The sequence below is a fragment of the Hyperoodon ampullatus genome, assembly GCF_949752795.1.
Source record: "Hyperoodon ampullatus genome assembly, chromosome: 9".
NCBI classification, from domain to species: Eukaryota; Metazoa; Chordata; class Mammalia; order Artiodactyla; family Ziphiidae; genus Hyperoodon; species Hyperoodon ampullatus.
Window position 1 is genome coordinate 17,447,787 of NC_136922.1, and position 24,588 is coordinate 17,472,374.

The window sequence follows — 24,588 nt, forward strand, 5'->3', positions numbered from 1 at the left end:
AGCCGGACCACCTGGAGCTTCAAATGGGGGTCTTTGGCTTCATCCTTCAGCCTGCCCCCCTACCCCCCAAACTGTCCAGGAAGCTTCGATCTCAGGGGGAGGTTGAGCCTGCAGGGAGGTGGCAGTGAGAGGATCCCCGCGCTGCGCTGCAGAGGTGAGAACGACAGCCCAGCCCCTCCTCCGCAACTTTCCCGGTCCCGCCGCGCTCCCTGTCTGTCTGCCTGTCTGTCTGTCTGTCTGTGTCTCCCTGTCCCAGGAAGGCGACGCCAGGAGCGCCCGCGCCCCACCTGCCCTCTGCGAGCCCTCAGGCTTTGGGCAACTTTGGCAGAGCCCTCCCGGGTCCCACGGCGACCCCGGCCCAGATTTCCGGGCTGGGGAGGCGGGGGGCTGTCCCCGCCTCCCCTTCCCCGGCCAGAGGTGGTGACCGACGCGCCAGCAGCGTCCGATCTGGGGTGACTGCAGAAACACCCGTGTGTGTCCGTGTCTCCAGGAGCAGGGACGGGGTGTCAGTGCTATCTGTGCATTTTAATCATGTCTAGGAGGACCTTTCCCGTCGTCAGGTCTCAGGAGGGCTACACAGTTGGTGCAGTTTCTTTTGTTGTTTGGGGATGCAGATTTAAGGGTGTGTGTGTGTGTGTGTGTGTGCGCGTGTGTGTATGTAAATCTTTATATTGTGAGGCAACTCTTAATGAGAAGTCGATGAGGTTTCAATCCTTGGTTCTGTTCTCTTAAAGCTTTCTTTAAACATGTTGGAAATTGTTTTTCTTTTTTTCTCTTTTCTTTCTTGAAGTTCCTTTTACTTAATTTTCAAGGGATGATACAATACAACGTTATACATAAGAATATATATTCTGTATTAAACATTTCTCATCACTCCTCTACCTCCCAAACTTAATGTTAGTTTTGAACCTTGAAAAAACATCCCCATTTTAATAACACGAAGTATTCCTGTAAATTCTTTTTGGAAAAGTGAGAGTACACCAACTGATGAACTTAAGTTTAAAAAGTGGACAAACGCAAACGTTAGTAACTCCACAAAGCCACCAAGTTAATGGATACTATTTATGGTTTTGGATTTTCAAAGAGCAACTTTGGAATATCTGTCAGGTTGTTTTGAAAATCAGGTTCTGAACTTAATCCTGAAAGGGTTAAATAACTTCTAGGTGATATTCATGTCACTCTTACAATAGCTGACTCATAATACATCAACAATCTATCCTAGGGTGTGTGGGATGAAATAGCTTAAATTAGATGAAAAAAAGTTGAAATATTTGTTATCACGTTGCATCAGTTTAGACGAGCTGCAAATCATATCCGAACCTTTTAAAAGATAAAAAGTTTAGTGACTACTATTTACACACTTTGAATATTTTACATTTGTGTGGTCATCGCAGTTTACACAAATGATTGTGTATGTCCGTTTCCAATTAACAAATAGCAAGGTATCTGTGTTAGTCAATGGTGAACATTTCATGCTTTTCCATAAAGGTGACATTATATAAACTGAAGAGATTACTGCATATTATCAAAAGGTCATTTAGAGAATCTGAAGATAAAATCATTAGGGACAGGTTAAGAGAAATAAGACAATGAATTATCATTGAAAAAAAATTATATGGTGGCATAGAAATCAAAGTCTCCATTAGTACATGAAATAGTTAATTTTATTTTTGTTTTAAACATAGGTTTCCAGAGCATTAAAAAAAAAAAGATCCTCTGAGGTTTGTTAAACCTTTAGTGGGAGATTACAGCCAATGTTTTGTCTTTGGTGAATAGCTGTTTGTCTCACTTTATTTACTTGGTATTGGATATTTGTCAATGTCATTTCATATCTACAGAAAATTCTTACGCTCTGTGGAGGTAGTGAATGTGTGTGTGCATGTCTGCCGGAGGTCACATGACAGTTTCATCCTATTTGGTGGAGCAGCTTGACTTTTTTCCCCCCTTGCTTTTGGTGATGGTTGTGAGTGCAGAAGTTGATTGACAGATGCGTGCCAGAAACCCCCATTCTCCTTTTCAAAGACAACATATGATGGATTGCGATCTCTCAGCCCAGCAGGACACGGGGACCATGCGAGCTGTAATTGGTCAGGTATGGAGTCAGCCATTTCTCAACTCCCCTTTTTTCCACAAGGGTCTCACCATATGATTCACATAATTCATATTTACAGTACCATCTTTCTATCTGTATCTTCAGCTACCTGCCAGCGTAGCGCTGAAAGTGTGAAAGGGAAAAGGCACCCATTAAAATCTAGCTAGGAAAGCTCAGCTCAAACTTCAATGCGATGCTTACAAACCCAAACTAATACAACCACAAAAAAGAAACCCCAAAGAACAAATTTATTTATCATTTGGCCTGAATGTTTAAAAATATACTTTTTTTAGAATTTATTTTCTGTTAAGATTGTGATCTCTGGAAGAAAGTGTGAGAAGAGAATAAAGTATTATGTTTTCTAGATAGTTAACAATTTTCTGTTCAATGTTTTGATTTTGGCTATATTGTATCTCTCTCGCTCTCTCTCCCTTGCTCTATGGAAAATATAAATATATAAATACACGTGCCTTTACTCCCAACCTAGATAATGTGTGATCGAGCCTGGTTAGATGTATGTAGTAGTGGTCTTGGCCGCTGCGGACGGGCAGGCTGCAAATTAAACACTGCCACAGCCTGAAAGGTCCAGGTGGTCTGCCTGCGCCTCCTAATGCAATCCACACAACAGCTTTAATAAACAGCTCTATTTAGTGCCTCCACCCTGTATCTAGGGAGGTGAACTGGTCTGGGGCTGCTGTGATGAAATGCCAGAAGAATATCTCTCAGAGGCCTCACAAGCTGATTTTTAGAGCTTTCCCGTTCTGTTCTGTCGTCTTTGTCTTCCAAATGGGTCAGTGAGTCTTGCTCTTTCTGTTTCGGTGCTTTCTGTGAAATCAGTAGTTTCAGTTTGTGTTTAAATGTTTGCGGCGTGAGCTAAATCAGAAGAGGAAAGGGTCATTGTATTTTCATTTGCCTTCCAATAACTGAAGGGATGAGAGGAATGAGTGTGCCCTGCTGCAAAGGAAGGGTGATTTTTCTGCCTGTGATGGGGGTGGGGTGAGGAAAAAGGGAATATATGTGGTTGCTTTCTGGTTTGCTTTTTTTGTGTGTAATGTATTTTTGACCAAAATTTTTCTCAGTTATCTCTGCTTACTTAGGAACTGTTAACTCATAAATCAGAATATGCTTACGAATATTGAAGAACTCCTAAAAGTTTTTTTTTTCCTTTTTTTTCCCCCACACTTTCCAATCAAGACAGGCTGGCAAGGTGATGACCTAAAATTTGTTTGCTGTATGTTAATAGTATGGATGGAAATATACCGTCAACAAAATTATAGCAAAGCACTTTAGGGGTCTGAAAGCACATGGTTTATTAATACCAGCATGCTTCATAATGTATTTTTAGATGGAAAATGTCAGATATATAATACGGTGTTTCCACAGGCTCATACTGTTTTAAAAGCCGTAGATAGCTGCTTCTACAGAACAATATTTTTTAAAACTTTCAGGTTGGTTTTTGTGTTACAGACATATATAAAGTGAAGTCTCTGGGCATATATTTGTCAGGAAAAAAATATATGTAAAGACTGATTTTATATACTGTTAGTACCCATTTCAATATAAGTATTCACTGATGAGCAAGCGTGTGAAATATAGCTAAAATAATTGTGCCATGTGGAATGAAATACATACCTGTGAAAATAGATAGCCTTTTCATGTAGAAATAAAACTTGAGCTCTGATAACTGTCTTGTCCTGCTAAATAAAACTTTTCTTAGTTGGCAAGCATGTTCTCTCTTCTGTAGACCACAGTACGGCCTTAATACTGTGCAAAATTACTGTTTCAGTACCAAATAAGAAAAAGGATTTCCTTTCATATATATTTCCCTTAGCTGGGAAAAGAAGCTTGGTTAAAAAAAACAGAAGAGATATTTCTAATTTGTTATTCAATATTGTTTATTGGAAATAATTGCTCATGTATATACTTTTAAAAGGTTCAAGTAGATACTAAAAAAAAAAAAAAAAAGGAATTGGCATACACTTTATAAATACCAGACTTAAACTTCGAATTTGTCAGGATTTCATATTGGTTGCTATTATTACATCGCTCTGTATTTTGTGTGTACTTCAAGTGATTTTTAAAGGCTTTTAAGTGTGTCCAGGAACTATATATGTTAATTACTTGCTATGGATACTTACTATACTTACTAAATAGTTGCATCAAAGTAGCCAGTTTTTTTCTGAAGATTTCATTTCTCATAAATTATTTGTTAAAAAAAAAACCCAGATACTTATGTCGAGCTTGTAAATTATAAAAGCAGTTGTTCTGAAGGTTGTAAAATTTTCTATACTAAAAATGTACAAAAACATTTTTAGTTCAGAAACTGAAACACTAATATTCAAAAGCAAAGAAAAAGAGCATCCTGTCCCATATACATACCATTAAAATCAAAAAACCTAATTGAACCCATATCTATAGATATAAAAAGAAAGATGACATCCAGATTTGAAATGATTTCCTTTTAACTGTTATAGCACAGGTAGGAATATTGGCTCAAACCACTACTTCTAACAATAAGGACAAGAATGTGAAAATAATTTTTCTTGCTTTTTAGTCACTCATAACCAGAAAGAGGTGGTTTATTTTTCAGCTTTTGATTTCAATATCATCTTTTCCCTACTCAGCAGGTGTGAATCAGTCTCAGTTGATGATACAAATGTTTGTCTTCCTTCTCAAAATACGTATTGGAATGATAATTATTTTTGTCCTTTTATTTTTTCTGGTCTGAGTTCCGTTCCTACATGGCTTTAAGATGGAGGAGCAAATCACTAGTTTTCAATGATATTTTCCATTCAGAATACTGAAAGATTCCCGTGAAATAGGGTCTTCCGGTTTTTTTCATTCATCTCTGGGATCGCATATCTAGATGCTTCCACTGGAGGGGAAGAGGGGACTTCTCTGCGTTGCTGGTCATGATCCAGCTGGGGAGAGTGCAGTGGCTTCGTGGAAGAGATAGAAGAGATGTTGTTGTACTTGCCTTTCCCCCAGGGCCTTCCCTTCCCCAAGCAAGCAATTAAGCAGTCTAGTACTTAAGAACAAACTCCCAGCCTGGTATCTCAAGATAAAGAAACTTGGTTCATTCATATAGTTTCTGGGAAATCAAACCAGATTTTTGATAGTCATCTGTAGCAAGCTTCCTAACCCTTGGAACCATAGGAGGGATTTTACCTTCAGATGATTTTCAAATCAATTCAAATTAAATAGTTAAGCAGGTTCTGACCAGTGGGTCTGAATATCATTTTTAAAATGAAGACACATTTCCACCTCTCATGGTCATTCAATGTTCACTGCATCTTTTTTGCAGACCTGAGCTGGTGGCCTGTGAGTGACAGCTTAGTTTATCAGTATTACAGACCTCTTGGTTTTTGTTTTTGTTTTTTTTTCTCATCTCATGCAGACGGGTCATCGTGTCCAATCCTTCTGGCACTGCTGTCCCAGAGGACCCTAGGCTAGCCTGCCATCTTTATGTGCAGGCCTGTGGGTCCGGGCTTGGCTGCGTGTTTCTATACACTGACTTCTGGAAATATTATAGGACAGAGGATATTAAATTAGTTGTTAATAAAAACAACAGATGAGGCAAGTTAGATAAAAATGTGTATCAGGAACATCTAAGAGTTTGCTGGGAATGGGAGAGACAGCTGGATAAAAGGGCTGTAGTGTGCACGCCCAGTGGACATGGCTGAAGTACTCAGAGAAGAGGGAAGAAACCATATTTAACAGCATGGGAGGTGCAATCAAAAGCTGTTGCAATTTTCCTTACCAGTAAAATGGGTCTTTTTTTTTTTTCAAGGTAGATTTGGACAATTTAAAGTGTTTGAAAGTGGCACCTTAGAAAGTGAAGGCAGTTGCCTGAGACCATGCTCAGTGAGTGTGCTAAGAGCTCAGAAGGGGAGTGAGTGTGGGTAACTGGGTGCATTTGGCTTAACAGTACCTCAGTGCATGTGTTTTCTTATGAAGGTTCTAGAACACACAAATATTTCGTTGTTCTAGCATCAAAACAATTTTATAGGTCGGTTTGTTTATACCCTCCCTTGTTCCAAAAAGTATTTTAATGATGCTTTAAGAACTATGTGCTTACCTAGAACATAGTCAAGCTGATGTGTGAAATGGAGGTGGCCTAGGGAGAGGGGACCCTGACAGTGTGTAAATTATACACTTGCAGATTGTTCTCAGTCCATGGAGACTGCTTTTCATACCCCTTCTATAAAAATTAAACTTTGAGGCTAACCTAACCCAGTTTTATGCGTGCCAAGCATAACTCTCATATACTTTAGAGTCATTTTTTGTAGGTGTGAATGCCCACCTTTTTTTGAAATTGACCTATTTGCTTCAACAAATTTATATATTTTGGGGATGTGTAATTATTATTGTTTGGATTTAATTGAGAATACTTTTTTCAAGGTATTATTATAGGTAAATCATCTACTAGAAAAATACAAATTAATTAACGATTATTCTTTCTGCTGCTAGTATGCCTTTTGTAAGTGCGGAACTTACCAAAATTGAACTTGTACTGTGTATTTCTAACTGACCTTAAACATTTCACGCAATATTCCACTTACACTTGGAGGAAAGTTGATGTTAGCTTTTTATATTCTATCAGATGAACTCAGTTTTTATTACCTTTAAAATAGTTTTAAATTGAAGTTAACTATGTTACTTGAGCAGGTGTTTAAATTGTAAAGCCAATTTTGTCCCTTAAAGTAAAATCTGTCAATACAGTAATAATACTATACAGTAATATTAATAATAATACTGAACAACCAGCACATGAAATCTGGTTTTTTTTTTTTTTGTAAATTTATTTATTTATTCTTGTCTGTGTTGGGTCTTCATTTCTGTGTGAGGGCTTTCTCTAGTTGTGGCAAGCGGGGGCCACTCTTCATCGCGGTGCGCGGGCCTCTCACTATTGCGGCCTCTCTTGTTGCAGAGCACAGGCTCCAGATGCGCAGGCTCAGTAGTTGTGGCTCACGGGCCCAGTTGCTCCGCGGCATGTGGGATCTTCCCGTACCAGGGCTTGAACCCGTGTCCCCTTCATTAGCTGGCAGATTCTCAACCACTGCGCCACCAGGGAAGCCCTGAAATCTGGTTTTGAAACTAAATTTTCTATTCTATTTCTAAGGCCAATTAATGAAACTCTATATACTATTCAAGTATTATTTCAATGCTTAAGAATTTAAAGCTTTTGAATTCATATATCTAGAATACGGAGAGAGGTTGCTGAAACATTTCAAATATGAATGCTTATGAAGGAAAGTTTGAATGTATATGTTTCCTATGTGTAAAATCTATAGTACTTGTTCTATAGGTCATTGAAAGAGGTATTCCTTCCTTGACCATTTCTTTGCTATGTCAGCTGCATTTAATCATACAGTTTAAAGCATCTTTCCCTTTTCAACTTTATTGTTTACCAAAATTACAATTTAACTAACATGTTCACAAATATTGAAAAACTCCACTTTTCAATCTCATTATGATATCATATAAGCTGATGCTTTTTTTCCTAATGCTTGATTGAGTAGAAAATAAAGTTGTGAAATAAAATGCAAATATAAAAGGATCAGACCTGAAGAAACAATGTGCAAAGAGGTAAATATTGACCTGAATTTGAATACTAAAAGAAAATCCAAATTACAAATCTTTTTTTTTTTTTTTTTTTTTTGCGGTACGCGGGCCTCTCACTGTTGTGGCCTCTCCCGTTGCGGAGCACAGGCTCCGGACGCGCAGGCTCAGCGGCCATGGCTCACGGGCCCAGCCGCTCCACGGCACGTGGGATCTTCCCAGACCGGGGCACGAACCCATCTCCCCTGCATCGGCAGGCAGACTCTCAACCACTGCGCCACCAGGGAAGCCCTACAAATCTTTTAAATAATTTTGTATTTTATAGCCAAACTTTTACTTGAGAGATAATAGCCGCTCTAAATATAATTTCAAGCCTGCCTTTATATTCTTCTTTTTCCCCTTCCTTCTTTTTGCTTTTTTGGTAGGTGAAATGTGTGTCCAATAAAGTAAATTACTGAGTGAAGCCTTGTTCTGGGATCACATGTCAATTACTCTGTTGACTCGTAATGTCTTGAGCTGATCCAAAGTTGTAATCAAAATTTATAGAAGGGGTTGTGAGAGGCTGTCATTACATTTCAGTAAGATTCCTTTTTCTTTCTAGCTATTATTGTCTCGTTCTTCCCAGTTATACAATATGAGCCAATTTTGGTGAAAATTTACTAATTATTATTTGATAAATTCTTTCCTGTTTACCCTGTGCTTGTATTGTTTTCTTTAGCCCAACTGTAAATAACCATATTATTGTTATTTCAAGGCTACCACTTCTCCTAAATATAAAACCTTTGTATGTAAGTAGTAGCAAGATAATTGAAAACATCTCTGGTTGTTTATATTAAAGGCAACTCTGTAGATTTTAAGAACACTTTATTTTTCAAGGGGCTGGTTTCAGAAAATAGCTTTTTGTTTTATCACTAGCTTTAAAACCCCCGTGATATGAAGTACTCTTTTTTCCAAAGAGAGAGATTAGCTGTTGATACTTGGTACTGATTCTAGGTGAACTGTCACCCTATTCCCTTAGCAGCGTTTTTCTAACCAGAGAACAAGAAATGAAAATTGAGGATCAACAGAATATTCTAAATTTCACCTATGTTCAGCCCACCCCCTCCCCCAGCGGGGTGGATTATTCCAGTGGGAAGAGATACTTCTACAATATCCAGCTCCCACCTCCTAAGGTCAAAGATGCAAATCAACGTGTTGACACCTTGAATGAAAAGAACATAGTTACTCAAACTCATTGCTCTGGTATTTTGCTCTCTTCCTTCAGTGTCATTTTTCCATCAGCCTTTCTTCTCTTTTCCACTGTAATCCAGAGTCAGTCGGATGAGTCATAAGTGAAAAGTGAATCCTCGTGGGCTGCCCAGGCAGCAAAGGGCACTGGAAAGAGAGACAAGACCTGAAGCAAAACAAAGCAAAATGTTAGTGGAAAATTCACCAACACAGTTGCTTCTGTAGGTAGTGTTTTCAGTAAGGTATTTTGTAAGCATCTTTCATCTCGTCTAGCAATAGTAGAGCACACAAATAGGCAGTGAAACAATAGGACAGGACAAATAAACATTTAAAACAAAGCCAAAAGGAAAAAAAAATTAGCTTCACAATGCTGGAACACGAATTTTAAAATTAAGAAACACTTTTTTTCTGGAGCTTTTTACAAGAGTGTAACCAGTGCTTGGGTGTTGTGAAATAGCAACCTTATTAATAATATACATGTTTCTGGTGGTTTTTATGATGCTGACTCTGCATATTTTATGACTTTGATTTCTCATGATTAATTGGAAACTATTTTAAGAAGTGAACATCGATCTCTAACACCTAAAAACTTAAAGAAACACGTATACTTAAAAAATATTAAATACCTGTTACATGGCGTTTTTATTTTTATTTAATAAATAATTTATTTATTTATTAATAAATAATTTATTTATTTAATTTATTTATTTTTGGCTGCATTGGGTCTTCTTTGCTGTGCCTGGGTTTCTCTAGTTGTGACGAGCAGGGGCTGTTCTTAGTTGCAGTGTGCAGGCTTCTCGTCGCGGTGGCATCTCTTGTTGTGGAGCACAGGCTCTAGGCACATGGGCTTCAGTAGTTGTGGCACTCAGGCTCAATAGTTGTGGCTTGCGGGCTCTAGAGCACAGACTCAGTAGTTGTGGCGCACAGGCTTAGTTGCTCCGTGGCCTGTGGGATCTTCCCTGATCAGGGTTTGAACCCGTGTCCCTTGCATTGGCAGGTGGATTCTTAACCACTGTGCCACCAGGGAAGCCCTACGTGGTGTTTTTAGCCTTGATCGGATGAACTCAGGTAAACTGTTCTTTGAAACAACAAAGTGCTTTTTTAAAGTGCAGAATTTATACCGAGATTTTTTTTTTTAAATGGAAGAAACAATGTGCCAAGAGGTAAATATTGACCTGAATTTGAATACTAAAAGAAAACCCAAATTACAAATCTTTTAAATAATTTTATATTTGTAGCCAAACTTTTACTTGAGAGATAATATTGTTGAGAGTGAGAGGCAAATATTGTTTATTTTGAGAGTGAGAGTCAGAGAGTGCACCAGCACAGAAGCATGGGTACCAGAAACCCTAATGGATATTGAGGATATATGAAAAGAAAGGTGGATATTTCTTAGATGTTCAGTGGTATTCATCCAAAACTGAAGGGTAGCATGGGTAAGAATGGAGCCAGGCACACAATATCAGGCTATGGCAGGCCAAATTTGCTTGTTAGAGCTAGTTAATTCTGTAAGCCTTAAATGATACTCAAAAACAAGGCTCTTTCAACCTTTTGGAGAAAAAGCTGAGAGTTGGGACAAATGTAAAATTCTGCTTAATGTGCACAAATAAAGCCAAGAACATCAGGCTCATTGCACTTCGAGTCAGCCCTGATGATTCATCATGATGGTCAGGGCAAACTGTGGTCTCTGGGTTGAAACAATCTTATCCTTTTTTTTTAAAAAAAAACAGAATGTTCCAGCTTGGATCTTATATCCTTAGGGTTCCTATATTGAATTCCGAATCGGGAAACTTAATCTTGCAGCCAGATTTGACAAGATGTTGGCTGAGTGGTAGGCAGAAGTGATGATTGTGGGATGAAAGGCCCCAGGTCAGAATTTGGGAAAATAAGAGATTTTGTGGAAATTTGGCTGTGATATAAGAACCCCCCAGTTCGAAAATTTCTCACTACTCATATTAGCAGATGGTGTTCAAGGGTATGAAAAATAGATCACTGCTGTATTCATTTTCTCTGCTTCAAATCTTTAACAGAGGAGTTTTTACACATTCTTAGGTGTATTTCTTAGTGTATTTCTAATGTTGCTAATATAAAAGGTATTTGTAGTAATAGTCAAAAGGTTTCTGGGAACAATGAATAACATTATGGCTCAAATCTAAGACAGTCATACTTTGTTCCTGGCAAAATGTTAATACTTAATTTAGGAACTAAAGTTGTTTCTTTTTGGAAAACTTTATCCATTTGTAAACAAACCTATGTCTAGAATTCCAGAGATTAAGGAATTTAGAGTAAAAATGAAAATGAGGCAATCTAATTAGTGAAAACACATATGCACATCCCTTAGCCATTTTAAGGATACTTGATGATTTAACCTCTAATAACCTAAAAATACTTTAACTCTCTGTTTTCAATTTTAATACATGAAAAAATTATGGTTGGTGTTTAGTTAAAATACTCCTCCGCTCAACTAAGTTGTTCAAGACAATGGAAAAATACTTTGCAACTTCTAGAAATCACGATCATAGTAGAAATTTGAACACACAGTTGATCAGTATACTGCAAAAAGATGATTACTGTGGTTATTTCCTTCCCAAAACAGGGGGTTTGGCGGTGTACTTCTATTTTATAGCTGCTTTCGGCAAGTGCTGAAACATATCAACTGGGATTGTTTTCTCTCCTTCTACCATGATTCATCATATAGAAATTAAACAGCTAGTTCAGGCAGAGAGTGAAGCATCTGAGTAAAACCTGCAGAACATGAATACAATTCTTTTTTTTGGACCAGAGAAAGGTTTATTGTAGGCCCAAGCAAGGAGAGCAGGAGGCTATTGCTCAAGAAACCTGAACTCCATGAATACAACTTTTATATGCATATGATAGAGGCAAGTTACAGAATGGAATCCAACAAGTCTTTTAAAATGTTTTATTCAACAAATTATAAAAGTCATGCATGCTTATGACAAACAATTTCAACAACACAGGAAAGTATAAAGTGAAAGATAAAGTACCCCATCATTTCACTCCTCACAAATGGTCATCATCAATAGTTTCTTATGTATCCTTCCAGAAATTTTCTCTTCACGTGTAAGCATAGAAAATCTTTATACAACCCAAGTAGATCCATACTGTACAAAGAGTTTTGCAAACTATTTTCAGATTTTAAAAACGTATTTTTAGCATGTCATATTACTACCAGTAGATCTGTACCCTTCTCTATAATATTCCCTTTTATGGATACATTAATTTATTTAACCAGTTCTCTCTTTCTTTAATTTAAAAAAATTTTTTAATTGAAATATAGTTGATTTACAATGTTATGTTAGTTTCAGGTGTACAACATGATTCAGTTACATATATATATATATATATATATATATATATATATATATATATATATTCTTTATTTACATTCTCTTCCATTATAGGTTATTGCAGGGTATTGAGTATAGTTTCCTGGGCTATTCAGTAAGTCCTTGTTGGTTATCTATTTTAGGTACAGTAGTGTGTATATTTTAATTCCAAACTCCTAATTTTAACCAGTTCTCTTTTTTTAAAAAATTGAGCTATAATTGACATTTAACATTATATTACTTTCAGATATAGAACATAGGGATTCAATATTTGTATACATTGTGAAATGATCACCACAATAGCTAACCAGTTACCTCTTGGTGAGCATCTAGATTTTCAAATATAATTTCATCTCTGCAATGAGACTAACAGCATGGATGTTTCACTTCTCTTAGCATAAAAAATTCCAGAATCTTTTGCCTTACCAAAAGAACTCTAAGTAGTAACTCCTAAAAAAGGTGAGGTGTAATATTAAAAGTGAAGGATAGCTTATGCCACAAGAATAGATATTTATCACTTATATATTAAAAACTCAAACCGGGTTTCCCTGGTGGCGCAGTGGTTGAGAATCTGCCTGCCAATGCAGGGGATACGGGTTCGAGCCCTGGTCTGGGAAGATCCCACATGCCACAGAGCAACTGGGCCCGTGAGCCACAACTACTGAGCCTGCGCGTCTGGAGCCTGTGCTCCGCAACAGAGAGGCCGGGACAGTGAGAGGTCCGCGCACCACGATGAAGAGTGGCCCCCGCTTGCCACAACTAGAGAAAGCCCTTGCACAGAAACGAAGACCCAACACAGCCAAAAATAAATAAATAAATAAATAAATAAATAAATTTATTTTTAAAAAAATCAAACCAATTCAAATAACAATAAAGATCACAATATTGTATTTAGTGACAAAGAAGTAAGAATAAGAGATAATAACATAAAGTGACTGTTCTCATTCAGATATACTATGACTTTAAAACCTCTGTGTGTGTTCCAAGCTGAACAAATGCATAACTTCTTTTCTTTCATGGGCCTCAATGCTATTTATTAAGATAATTGACAGAGATATATGCTTCAATGCATTATTCAGTAGTATACCTAGATTAGTGAAAAGGAGACCAAAAGAGATTCATGGTAATTAATGTCAGTTAAATTCCTGTTTTCTGTATTCCATATTGTCAGACCAATCCTTCAACCATGATTCGTAGGTTAAATAATGCAGTCAGGAGAAGGGCTGAATCAAAACTAATCAGACATAGTGTTGAAATCAACTAATTTAGGGTTCTGGTAAAGTAGACAAAATAGACGCTACTTAAATATCTAAGAGAATGTGAAAAGTTATGTTTTACATTTCTTTTAGGATATGGCTCTCATTCGTCTTAACCACATCATTTCACATGCAGTAAACTGAAAAGAGAAGTGGGAAGTAACGAAATAGTGTTTGTATAAGAGATGGAAGTGTGGGTTGACTGTGATATCTTCCACTGCACAGATTCCCTGAACTGATTCTAGGAAACTCCCAATTGGGTGGGTATATGCTTCCTCCTTTTCTGTTCTTCCCTACAGATGCTGGGACAAGTAACCTGGATAGGAAATGATCATGCTTCATGTATAGCCTTAAAAGTAGCTGACTCCCTCACGTAAAGCTCAAAGGAGGCTTTCAAGACCAAATTGCAGAGCAGCTCTGATATTAATAGTTTCATTTGAAACCCACAACTCTGAGAAGTAGATCCAAGTCATCATTCCCATTTTATGAAAGTGAAAACTGCTCAGAGACGTTATAGGTCTTATTTATATCCATATTGCTAGTAAGCAGAAGTGAGGTTTGAACCCAGATATTCTTTCTAGGGTTCACTGTTTTCCCTCTACACCAGTTCTTAACTCTGGCTGTCTTTTAGAATCACCTGAGGCAACCGTGGAAAAATTTACTGATATGCAGGACCAGTCCCCAGAAATTCTGATTCGCTTTCCCTGGGTAGGATCTGAGTATTAGTTTTTGTTTTTTTTTTTAAAAAAGCGTTACGGGTATTTCTAATGCACTCCATCACAGTGCCTCTTAAATTGAATGAATGTTATTTTAAATGAAATGAGGTAATGAAGATGAAACAGTGTTGACCCACCCTGCACCCCACACATACACACACACAATCATAAAAACACAGGAGAAGAATGGAGGGAATTTAGTGTGGTATTTATTTTGTGTGTGTGTGTGTGCGTGTGTGTGTGTTTGTGTTTCAGCGGGAAGCTTGTAAGCTTTGTTGAATAGCCAAGAAAATGTTTGATAACATTTTATTTTTAATTTTTGAATTTTATTTTTTTTTTTTATACAGCAGGTTCTTATTAGTCATCAATTTTATACACATCAGTGTATACATGTCAATCCCAATCACCCAATTCATCCCACCACCGTCCCCACCCCACCATGGCTTTCCCACCTTGGTGTCCATACGTTTGTTCTCTGATAACGTTTTTCATCCAGAAAAGAGCTAGATATTTAGTCATTTGAAAAATAACGTCACTAGCAATAGCCTACCAATTAGTGAGTACTTACTAGGTGCCAGGAACTTTACAAGCGTGGTTGAATCCTCACAGCAACTCTGTGAGGTAGTTACTGCTATTGTTTCCATCTCACTCATTAGGTGACACAGGAAGTGGCGAAAGTTTGCATGGACAGTAAGTGGCAAAGCTGGAATTTGCCCTAAGGATGTTGGAAGCCAGGGTGTGAATCCTTAAACATACACAAAATCACAGAATTGAACCATGGCCCTAAACATTACCTGTGGAAAGTGTGATTCTTAGTATCATCTCTTGATGAAGGCACATTTTATCACAGGAATACCTCTTGTTTCTGCCCTCTCTCCCCCCACCCTTTTTCCTTCCCTCCTCCTCCCTTTCCTTCTTCTTTTTCCTCTCCCCTCACCTCTTTCCCTCTCTCTTTTCTCCTTCTCCTCTTCTTCCTCCTCCTTTTTCTAAGAATCCATGACTCATTCACTTTCTATGTGAGAATTTTATAGTTGACATCGTTACCTGTTAAAATTGGGCTCTACATGGCAGTCTGGAAAATGCTTCTTTTATAAAATGTAAAACAATAGAATAGTTTGTGGGTGGGAGGATGGAAGGGCAAGTTGGTGCTGTTTGGTAGGCTTCCATAAAAAGAGTTGCTCCTGACTAAACTAGGAGTCACACTGGCCTTGATTTCCCAATGCTCCATGAGCTATGCCTACAGACACAACAGACGTCAGGGTGCCCAGTAGGCACTGCTCTGTGTATGTATGAGGAAAAAAGTTCCCATAGGTAGTTTCAGGGAAGATTTGAAAATGAGTTTATATTTTATAATATATATCTAATATACCTAATATATATAAATATAATATATATTAATATTATTTAAATGTATAAAATAGAAAACAAGTTTATATTTTATAATAGTCCTCACTAATTGAGATTATTGGCCTCTTTGTCTTGAAACTCTTTGTCTTTTATCTTTTAATGAATTAACATTCTATCATCTATCAATTTATCTATCTATCTATCATCTATCTATCTATCTTTTAACTAGTTAACATTCTTGCCTGGATTTGAAATCAAGGTGTAGAATTTGCAAGATGGGCTTGCTTTCTCTATTCATTCTTCATAAAAACTAAATTCCAGCCAAATGTACATTGGCACTTCTAAACTAATTTTTATGAACTAATTACTATCATTAGGGATTATAGTGGTGGGAAATCAGTGATTCTACCGAGGAGGTATTTCTTTCTTTTTTTTTTTTTTTTTGCGGTAAGCGGGCCGCTCACTGTTGTGGCCTCTCCCGTTGCGGAGCACAGGCTCCGGATGCTCAGGCTCAGCGGCCATGGCTCACGGGCCCAGCCACTCCGCGGCATGTGGGATCTTCCCGGACCAGGGCACGAACCCGTGTCCCCTGCATCGGCAGGCGGACTCTCTACCACTGCGCCACCAGGGAAGCCCCCGAGGAGGTATTTCTTTCTTTCTTTCTTTCTTTCTTTCTTTCTTTCTTTCTTTCTTTCTTTCTTTCTTTCTTTCTTTCTTTCTTTCTTTCTTTATTTTTATTTTATTTTTTTTTTTGCGGTAAGCGGGCCTCTCACCGCTGTGGCCTCTCCCGCCGCGGAGCACAGGCTCCGACGCGCAGGCTCAGCGGCCATGGCTCAAGGGCCCAGCCGCTCTGCGGCATGTGGGATCTTCCTGGACCGGGGCATGAATCCGTGTCCCCTCCATCGACAGGCGGACTCTCTACCACTGCGCCACCGGGGAAGCCCCCGAGGAGGTATTTCTTTTTTTTTTTTTTTTTTTTTTTGCGGTACGCGGGCCTCTCACCGCTGTGGCCTCTCCCGCCGCGGAGCACAGGCTCCGGACGCGCAGGCTCAGCGGCCATGGCTCACGGGCCCAGCCGCCCCGCGGCATTTGGGATCCTCTAGGACCGGGGCACGAACCCGTGTCCCCTGCATCGGCAGGCGGACTCTCAACCACTGCGCCACCAGGGAAGCCCCGAGGAGGTGTTTCTTAACTGAAATTTTGGAAAACTTTTAAATAATACTGTGGCATTTCATCTATTTCAGTTCCATTTTTGAAACTGAAGTAACTAACGGATGTCTTTTATTCTGCTTAACTCTTTTCAATTAAATTTCTTCCTGTCAGTGGCATTTTCAACATTTTCATCCTTAGTGGGGCTGAAAAAGAGAAATCTCTCCCCACCTAGTAGTTGAAAATTTCACAAAACATTTATTCTCTTTACATTTGTGTGTTATGGATGTCGAAACTGTATAGTTTACTCCCAAATATCTCTTTTAACTTTTACACATAATTCAGTTATGTCAGAAATCATGGATAGATGATTAGGAAACAATATGATGATTTGGGGAAATGAATCACCATGATCTTCCACAAAGTACTTACTGCTTTGGAACATCAGAAGTGAACATAACACTTGGTAAAGATGCTGTTTTTTGCCTGGAGTTTGCAACCCACTGTAGTATAATACATCTTCTATCTTGGCTTACCACCTTTTCCCCACCTACATCTCTCCTCTCAGTGAGCACTGTGAATCAAAGGGAGGAGCGATGCTCATTGCTGAGACAGGTGAGCTGAGTCTTGATTACATCTCCTGCAAGAGCCCAGCAGTGGGGGAAATTGGGCTGAGCCTGTTGAGAGGGAGTAAAAGTGAGGTGTATGCTAGAATTCAAGAAAGTAGACAAGAGTATGAGTCAAAGATTCTGTGCTTTGAGATCTTTGAAGGTTTTCTCATCTATTCACATCTCTCTACCTTTATTATTTCTTGATGGGTTTGTTTCTTTCCAGTTGCATCAAATCTTTATTAGAAACAGAGTTAAACTTTTTTTATTGAAGTATAGTTGATTTACAATGTTGTGTTAATTTCTGCTGTACAGCAAAGTGATTCAGTTATACATACACACACACACACACACATACATTCTTTCTTTAAAATATTCTTTTCCATTATGGTTTATCGTAGGATGTTGAGTATAGTTTTCTGTGCTATACAGTAGGACCTTGTTGTTTATCTGTTCTATATATAAAAGCTTACATCTGCCAATACCAACCTCCCACTCCACCCCTCCCCCAACCCCCTCCACCTTGGCAACCATAAGTCTGTTCTCTATGTCCGTGAGTCTGTTTCTGTTCTGTAGATAAGTTCATTTGTGTCATATTTTATATTCCACATATAAGTGATATCATATGGTATTTGTCTTTATCTTTCTGACTTACTTCACTTAGTATGATAATCTCTAGTTTTTTCCATGTTGCTGCAAATGGCATTATTTTGTTCTTTTTTATGGCTGAGTAGTATTCCATTGTATATATGTACTACATCTTCTTTATCCATTCATTGGTTGATGGACATTTAGGTTGCTTCCATGTTTTGGGTATTGTGAATAGTGGTGCTATGAACGTAGAGGTGCATGTATCTTTTTGAATTACGGTTTTGTCTGGATATATGTCCAGGAATGGGATTGCTGGATCATATGGTAATTCTATTTTTAGTTTTCTGAGGAACCTGCATACTGTTTTACATAGTGGCTGTACCAACTTACATTTCCACCAGCAGTATAGGAGGGTTCCCTTTTCTCCACACCCTCTCCAGCATTTGTTATTTGTAGAGATTTTAATGATGGCCATTCTGACTGGTGTGAGATGGTACCTCATTGTAGTTTTGACTTGCATAGCAATAGAATTTTTAAGAAAACACGGAAGGTGTGGGATCATGGTGCCTCTTGGTTGTTTGGTTAAAGTCAGCACATGAGTTTGCTAGCACATCGTCACTAACACAGGGTCTCAAATTATGCTTATGAGCAAATGAGTGGAAAATATATCCCTGATCCCCTGGCCATTATTTCAGGTTAGGAAAAATTACAATTATATATTAATTAAAAATAAATTGGTGCTTCATGCACTCAATTTAAAAATTCTGTTAGGGTTTCAAGGGGCAATAAAGAAGATCCTTTATTCAATTCCTGAGTTTATTTTCACTTTATTACTAAAGAGCTCATGGAAAAAGGTAGCTTTACATCTGTGGCCAGACGGGCTTGCTAATTTCTCATGGCCCTGCATTTTGATCTTGGGACAGCCTACCAAAGGAAAGTTTGGGTCTGATGAAGAGACTCATTTACCCAGGATTTCTGTTTCCCACTGGGAGTAGTGCAAAAAGGGAAAAAATCAAATTCCTGTATAGAGGTGGAGGACCATGGATATCAGACTCTTGTCATTCACCAACATGATACAGAATTGCTGCTCTCATAGGTGAGACATCCATTCCCATGAAAACACGAGGCCAGGGGATCAGAGCCCCCCTCCTTTTTCTGAGCAATTACCTTTGGCCTGTTTTTGCAGGAAATGGGTGATATTGATGTCTTATTGGAGCCATTATCAGACTGAGAATCCAAGCAAAGGGGTTTGAATAAAATAAGGTCCTGAACTTTTTGTATTTTCAATTTAGACTGGTGCAGAAGTGCTTCCTTTCCTTTCCTTTCTCTATCTCTTTCTCTTCTTTTTCCTTCCTTCCTTCCTCTTTTCCTTCCTTCCTCCCTTCTCCTCCCTTCTTACTTTTTGTGAAATTGGTACGTAATCATCTGAGAAGAGTTGAAGGGTTGAAAGAGTTGTTAGAGACAAGACAGCTTGTTTTCCTCTTTCTCCTCATCATCTTACTCTCTCCCCTTGTCTCCTGACTTTCCCAAACAATTCTTAAATCTTTCTAGAGGTACATCCTGGCATGTAGCAGGCACTCGGTAATTGCTTTGGAAAGGTTCCTTCATGACAGCTGTCACTCTTCTAATCTATATCTCGGGGGAGGATGCTTTTCTTAGTGGAGGCTTTGTTTCATTTTGTTTGCTCTCAGAATTCCGTATCTGGGATTTTTTGGTGTTCTGCTACCAGGTGCATTTCCGAATATGTAAATGAGACTTGAAAATGATTATTTTCCATTTTCATATGGATATCTACAAGGACAGGGGCTTCCTCAGCTGTAGTTTCTTATTCACTTTCCATATTGCATTTAATTGAAGCATCCGCCACTACGGTGTCCAATGCATGCTTATTTATAGCACATCTTAATGTTGAATCTTAAAGTATGAAGGAGGGATACAAGACTTCCTTGCTTCAACAGTGGTTCCTGGGCAAATTTCTTGGCCCTGGGGATACAGGGTCCCAGCTGTTAGGGCACCCACAGCAGGTATGGATACATGTGAGTAGATATGATAAAGTCCTCTGTCTCTGCTGAACTAAGAATTTCCTATAGTTATAGATGTTTTAGAGGAAAGAGGTCATCACGTCCAACTGACCCAAGCCCCTTGTTATACTCAAAGAGGTGAAGTGATTTGACCAAGGTCAGTAGCCAAACCTGAGTGAGAGAGACCTCATACTCTGGGCATCGTGTCATCACTCTTAGGCCACCTCTGATTGGTCCCTAAGCAGATATCTTGTTGGTCCAGAAAAACGTGCAAAACAGAGATTGTTCTTTGCAAACTTATCTTTATACCCTATGTTCTCTGACCGTTTTTATAATAATTCTTTTCTCTTTCCCTCCTTCCCTCTCCCTCCCCACTTCTGCCAGCACTGTGCCCCTCACCCCTCCCTCATCCCAACACAATCACGTGAACAATGTACGCAGTAGCTATGCATTGCTTTACTCCTCGTTCCGGTTAATAAATTACCCGTGACATCGCCTAGACCCTGAAACTTCCCGAGGTTAAGAGTGGGGGAAGGGCATCTTTTTCCTTATTCTTTTTCAGGTACATGCTGGCTTGAGCTGTCTCAAGTGATTAAGGTGTACCAGAGTGAATTTTAACAACTCAAGAAAAGGGGGGGTTGCTCCCAATGGGAGAGGGAGTTTACATAATATACAATATATCTCATGTTTAAGAAGCATACCTCTATCTAGACTTAGGTATATATTGATATTTATTCAGATTTCATGGGATACTTAGCAAGCCATTAGGAGATCGGAACATTTGTAAATAAGCATAGGCACGCCCTATAAAATTATTATTTTTTTAATACGTCTTTATTGGAGTATAATTGCTTCACAGTGCTGTGTTAGTTTCTGTTGTACAACAAAGTGAATCAGCCATATATATACATATATCCCCATATCCCCTCCCTCTTGAGCCTCCCTCCCACCCTCCCTATCCTACCCCTCTATGTCGTCGCAGAGCACGGAGCTGATCTCCCTGTGCTATGCAGCTGCTTCCCACTAGCTAACTGTTTTACATTTGGTAGTGTGTATATGTCCATGCCACTCTCTCACTTCATCCCAGTTTACCCTTCCCCCTCCCTGTGGCCTCAAGTCCATTCTCTATGTCTGCGTTTATTCCTGCCCTGCCACTAGGTTCATCAGTACCATTTATTTTTTTAGATTCCATATATATGTGTTAGCATACGGTATTTGTTTTTCTCTTTCAGACTTACTTCACTCAGACCTAGGTCCATCCACCTCACTACAAATAACTCAATTTCATTTCTTTTTATGGCTGAGTAATATTCCATTGTATATATGTGCCACATCTTCTTTATCTATTCATCTGTCGATGGACATTTAGGTTGGTTCCATGTCCTGGCTACTGTAAATTGTGCTGCAATGTAGACTTTTTGATGATGAACATTCTGACCGGTGTGAGGTGATACTTCATTTTAGTTTTGACTTGCATTTCTCTGATAATTAATGATATTGAGCATCTTGTCATGTGCTTTTTGGCCATCTGAATGTCTTCTTTGGAGAAATGTCTATTTAGATCTTCTGCCCATTGTTTTGATTGGGTTGTTTGTTTTGTGACATAGAGATGCATGAGCTATTTGTATATTTTGGAGATTAATCCCTTGTTGGTCATTTTGTTTGCAAATATTTCTCCCATTCTTTGGGTTGTCTTTTCATCTTGTTTATGGTTTCCTTTGCTGGGCAGGAGCTTTTTTTAATTAGGTCCCGAATTGGGGGTAGATTCTAATAATGTTTCTACTTTACAGACTTCTCCTCATGTCATTTGAAGAATATTATGGAAAGTTTCTGCTCTTTGGCCACAGAGGAAGGAATTCCCCATCCGTGTAGATCCATAAGGTCCCAGTGGCTATATCTACTCATAAACTACTTGAGGCAGGGGCCATATTTTCCCACAGCCTCTAACACTATGCTTTACACATAGTAGACACTCAATAAAGATTGTCAAGTGTATGAATGCATAGGGTTTCCATAAAGGTGTGATCTAAGGCTGTTCAGGTGGTTCGTACTCCATTTTTATTGCCATTCCGAACTTACAGTTCCCATAGCAACAATAACTTGTACCCCTGGAGCATATGTAGTATTTAGTATTTCTGTATGTGGTGTCAATTTTCATGTCATAATATACTGTATAGGTAACTGGTTAAGTTACAGTTGTTTGGGGAGCCACAAGCTTTCTCCTGTCTAAAACAAGCCCTTGCTAGCCATCCTAGTCTCTGCAGAGGTAACATTCACTGTATGACCTTTTCCTGCCTAACTCCCTCCCCCTTCCCCCAATTTGGTGACACATCCAGTCACAAGCTTACGTCCTGATTGTGATGACAATCCTGTGCTTAATAGTCTTTATGCTAGTAACACTATGACATTAATATTTCTAAAGGCCACTTTTATATTTGCTATTGTTTTGTCAGAGTGCTTTTATATTATAGCTACACTTTGCAAAAGTGGATTGATTCAAGAGTTGGTCTGGCTATGTGAAATTTTCCTATAGAGACAATGACATAGAACACGTACATTTCCTCATCCTGTCTCCTGAAACCAAAGAGGAAATGTAATGGCTTTGTTTTCCGAAAGTAGATCCTATAACTTTTTCTTTTCTGTTCATAATTATAGGTTTTTAAAATTGAAATAGAGTTAATTTACAATGTTGTGTTAGTTTCAAGTGTACAGCAAAGTGATTCAGTTATACATATATATATAGGTATGTGTGTGTGTGTGTGTGTATATATTCTTTTCAGATTGTTTTCCATTATAGGTTATTGCAAGATATTGAATACAGTTACCTGTGCTCTACAGTAGGTCCTTTTTGCTTACCTATTTTATATATAGTAGTGTGTATACGTTAATGCCAAACTCCTAATTTAACCCCCCATCCCCTTTGGTAACCATAAGTTTGTTTTCTATGTCTGTGAGTCTATTTCTGTTTTGTAAATATGTTCATTTGTGTCTTTTTTTTAAGATCCTACACATAAGTGATATCATATGATATCTGTCTTTCTTTGTCTGATTTACTTCCTGTAATATGATAATCTCTAGGCATAATTACAGATTTATAAAGGGTGTGTCTTGAAACTTAGAAAAATAACTAAACCTTATCTTAGTTCTTCCTGTAACTCACCTGTGAATAGAAAGGCAAGGAAAAGGGGCAGTGTGCCAGTGAGGGGGCAGTTAGGTGAAGTCCATGCTCTCTTCTCCAGGTCCCAGCAGCTCATTCTGGAGGATGCTGGACCACACTGTTCAAGCAGATTGGTCTTGAGCCAGCAGATATTTCTGTTTGTGTTACTCGAAGTTTAGAGATCTGTGCGTTGTACTCTCTAAGGGAAAACCACAGCATATCTGTGTCTTTCTAAATTTAGAGCACCTTACTGTTAAGACTGATTTACTTATAAGGATTTTACCCTTTTGGTGATCACGTAAACAATTAGTGAAGCAAGTATGATGTTTCACCGATCTTTATTACATCTCAGTAACTATCATCAGATTCCTCTCCACTGTATTTCTTCTGCTAAAGGTTCTCTTAATCCCTTTTAATCTCTCACCTTTTCCACTGTCTCAAAACACACACACACACACACACACACACACACCCCTCCCTCCTCAATTTACAACCAGTAGATCTTTTTTTTTTTCTTTGAGGTATGCGGGCCTTTCACTGTTGTGGCCTCTCCCATTGCGGAGCACAGGCTCCAGACGCGCAGGCTCAGCGGCCATGGCTCACGGGCCCAGCCGCTTCGCGGCATGTGGGATCCTCCCAGACCAGGGCACGAACCCGTGCCCCCTGCATCGGCAGGCGGACTCTCAACCACTGCGCCACCAGGGAAGCCCCAACCAGTAGATCTTAATCTCCATCTTTTATATTCGGAGCCCTGGCCTCAAGACTGAATATTTACGATCTTTGTTTCTCCTTTGTAAGTCATAAATGAGTTCACTCAAACACCTTTGTTGAAATGGAATAAAAAATTTTACTTATAGAATATCTGGAAAAACCTGGAGGCATTTCCCATTCTTGTCTGTTGGTGTTTTCTTGGCCCCCGTGCACGGGGTCGCCTGGCCCAGTGTCTGGTCCATCCTTATCAACAAGTGACCTTTCCTTTCCAAATATATACCAACACCTCAGTCCTTTGCAAGTCAAAAACTACCTTTCCAGTGTTCTTTGTTCAAATAATCTGATAAATCAATTCATACCTAAGTGTTTGTGAACGACCGTGTAGTATTCATATTTTCAAAGGAGTTTCTTGACATTACAGTATATTAACCTTACGGATTAATTTAATGGTGAGAATTTCTTGTTGGGCAGGTGAGAGAGATGTTTCTGAGTGTATAGCTCACTCAACGTTTCAACTTAAAAGGCCGCTTTCTTTGCCTTTATGTGATGTCTGTTCTTGATAGTGCCTGTAAGGTTTTAGATAGTTTAAAAATAACTTATTATGGGTATAACAGCACTACATTTCCATACTGAGACAAAATACACTAGAAAGATCATTTTGCATCACAGGCTATTTGTGTGTGTATGTGTGTGTGTGTTAGGTTATAGTTGAGGACAGGTGATTATAATTGATTGATTAAATCATTTGCTTTTTACTGAGTGCCTGCCATGGGCTAGGCACTTTGTAATGTACTGAGAATAGAA

General features: G+C 38.7%; 1 protein-coding gene across 1 annotated transcript in view; it reads left to right on the plus strand.

The window, feature by feature from the left end:
* Nucleotides 1–1,987: 1,987 nt before the first annotated feature.
* POU6F2 (POU class 6 homeobox 2) overlaps nt 1,988–24,588 on the plus strand; it is a gene marked incomplete at both ends in the record, with an annotated part of 471,443 nt that continues 448,842 nt past the window's right edge. The window contains one exon of the mRNA XM_079711059.1: nt 1,988–2,092. Within this exon, the coding sequence (XP_079567185.1) occupies nt 1,988–2,092 (105 nt within the window). The remainder of the gene's footprint in view (nt 2,093–24,588) is intronic.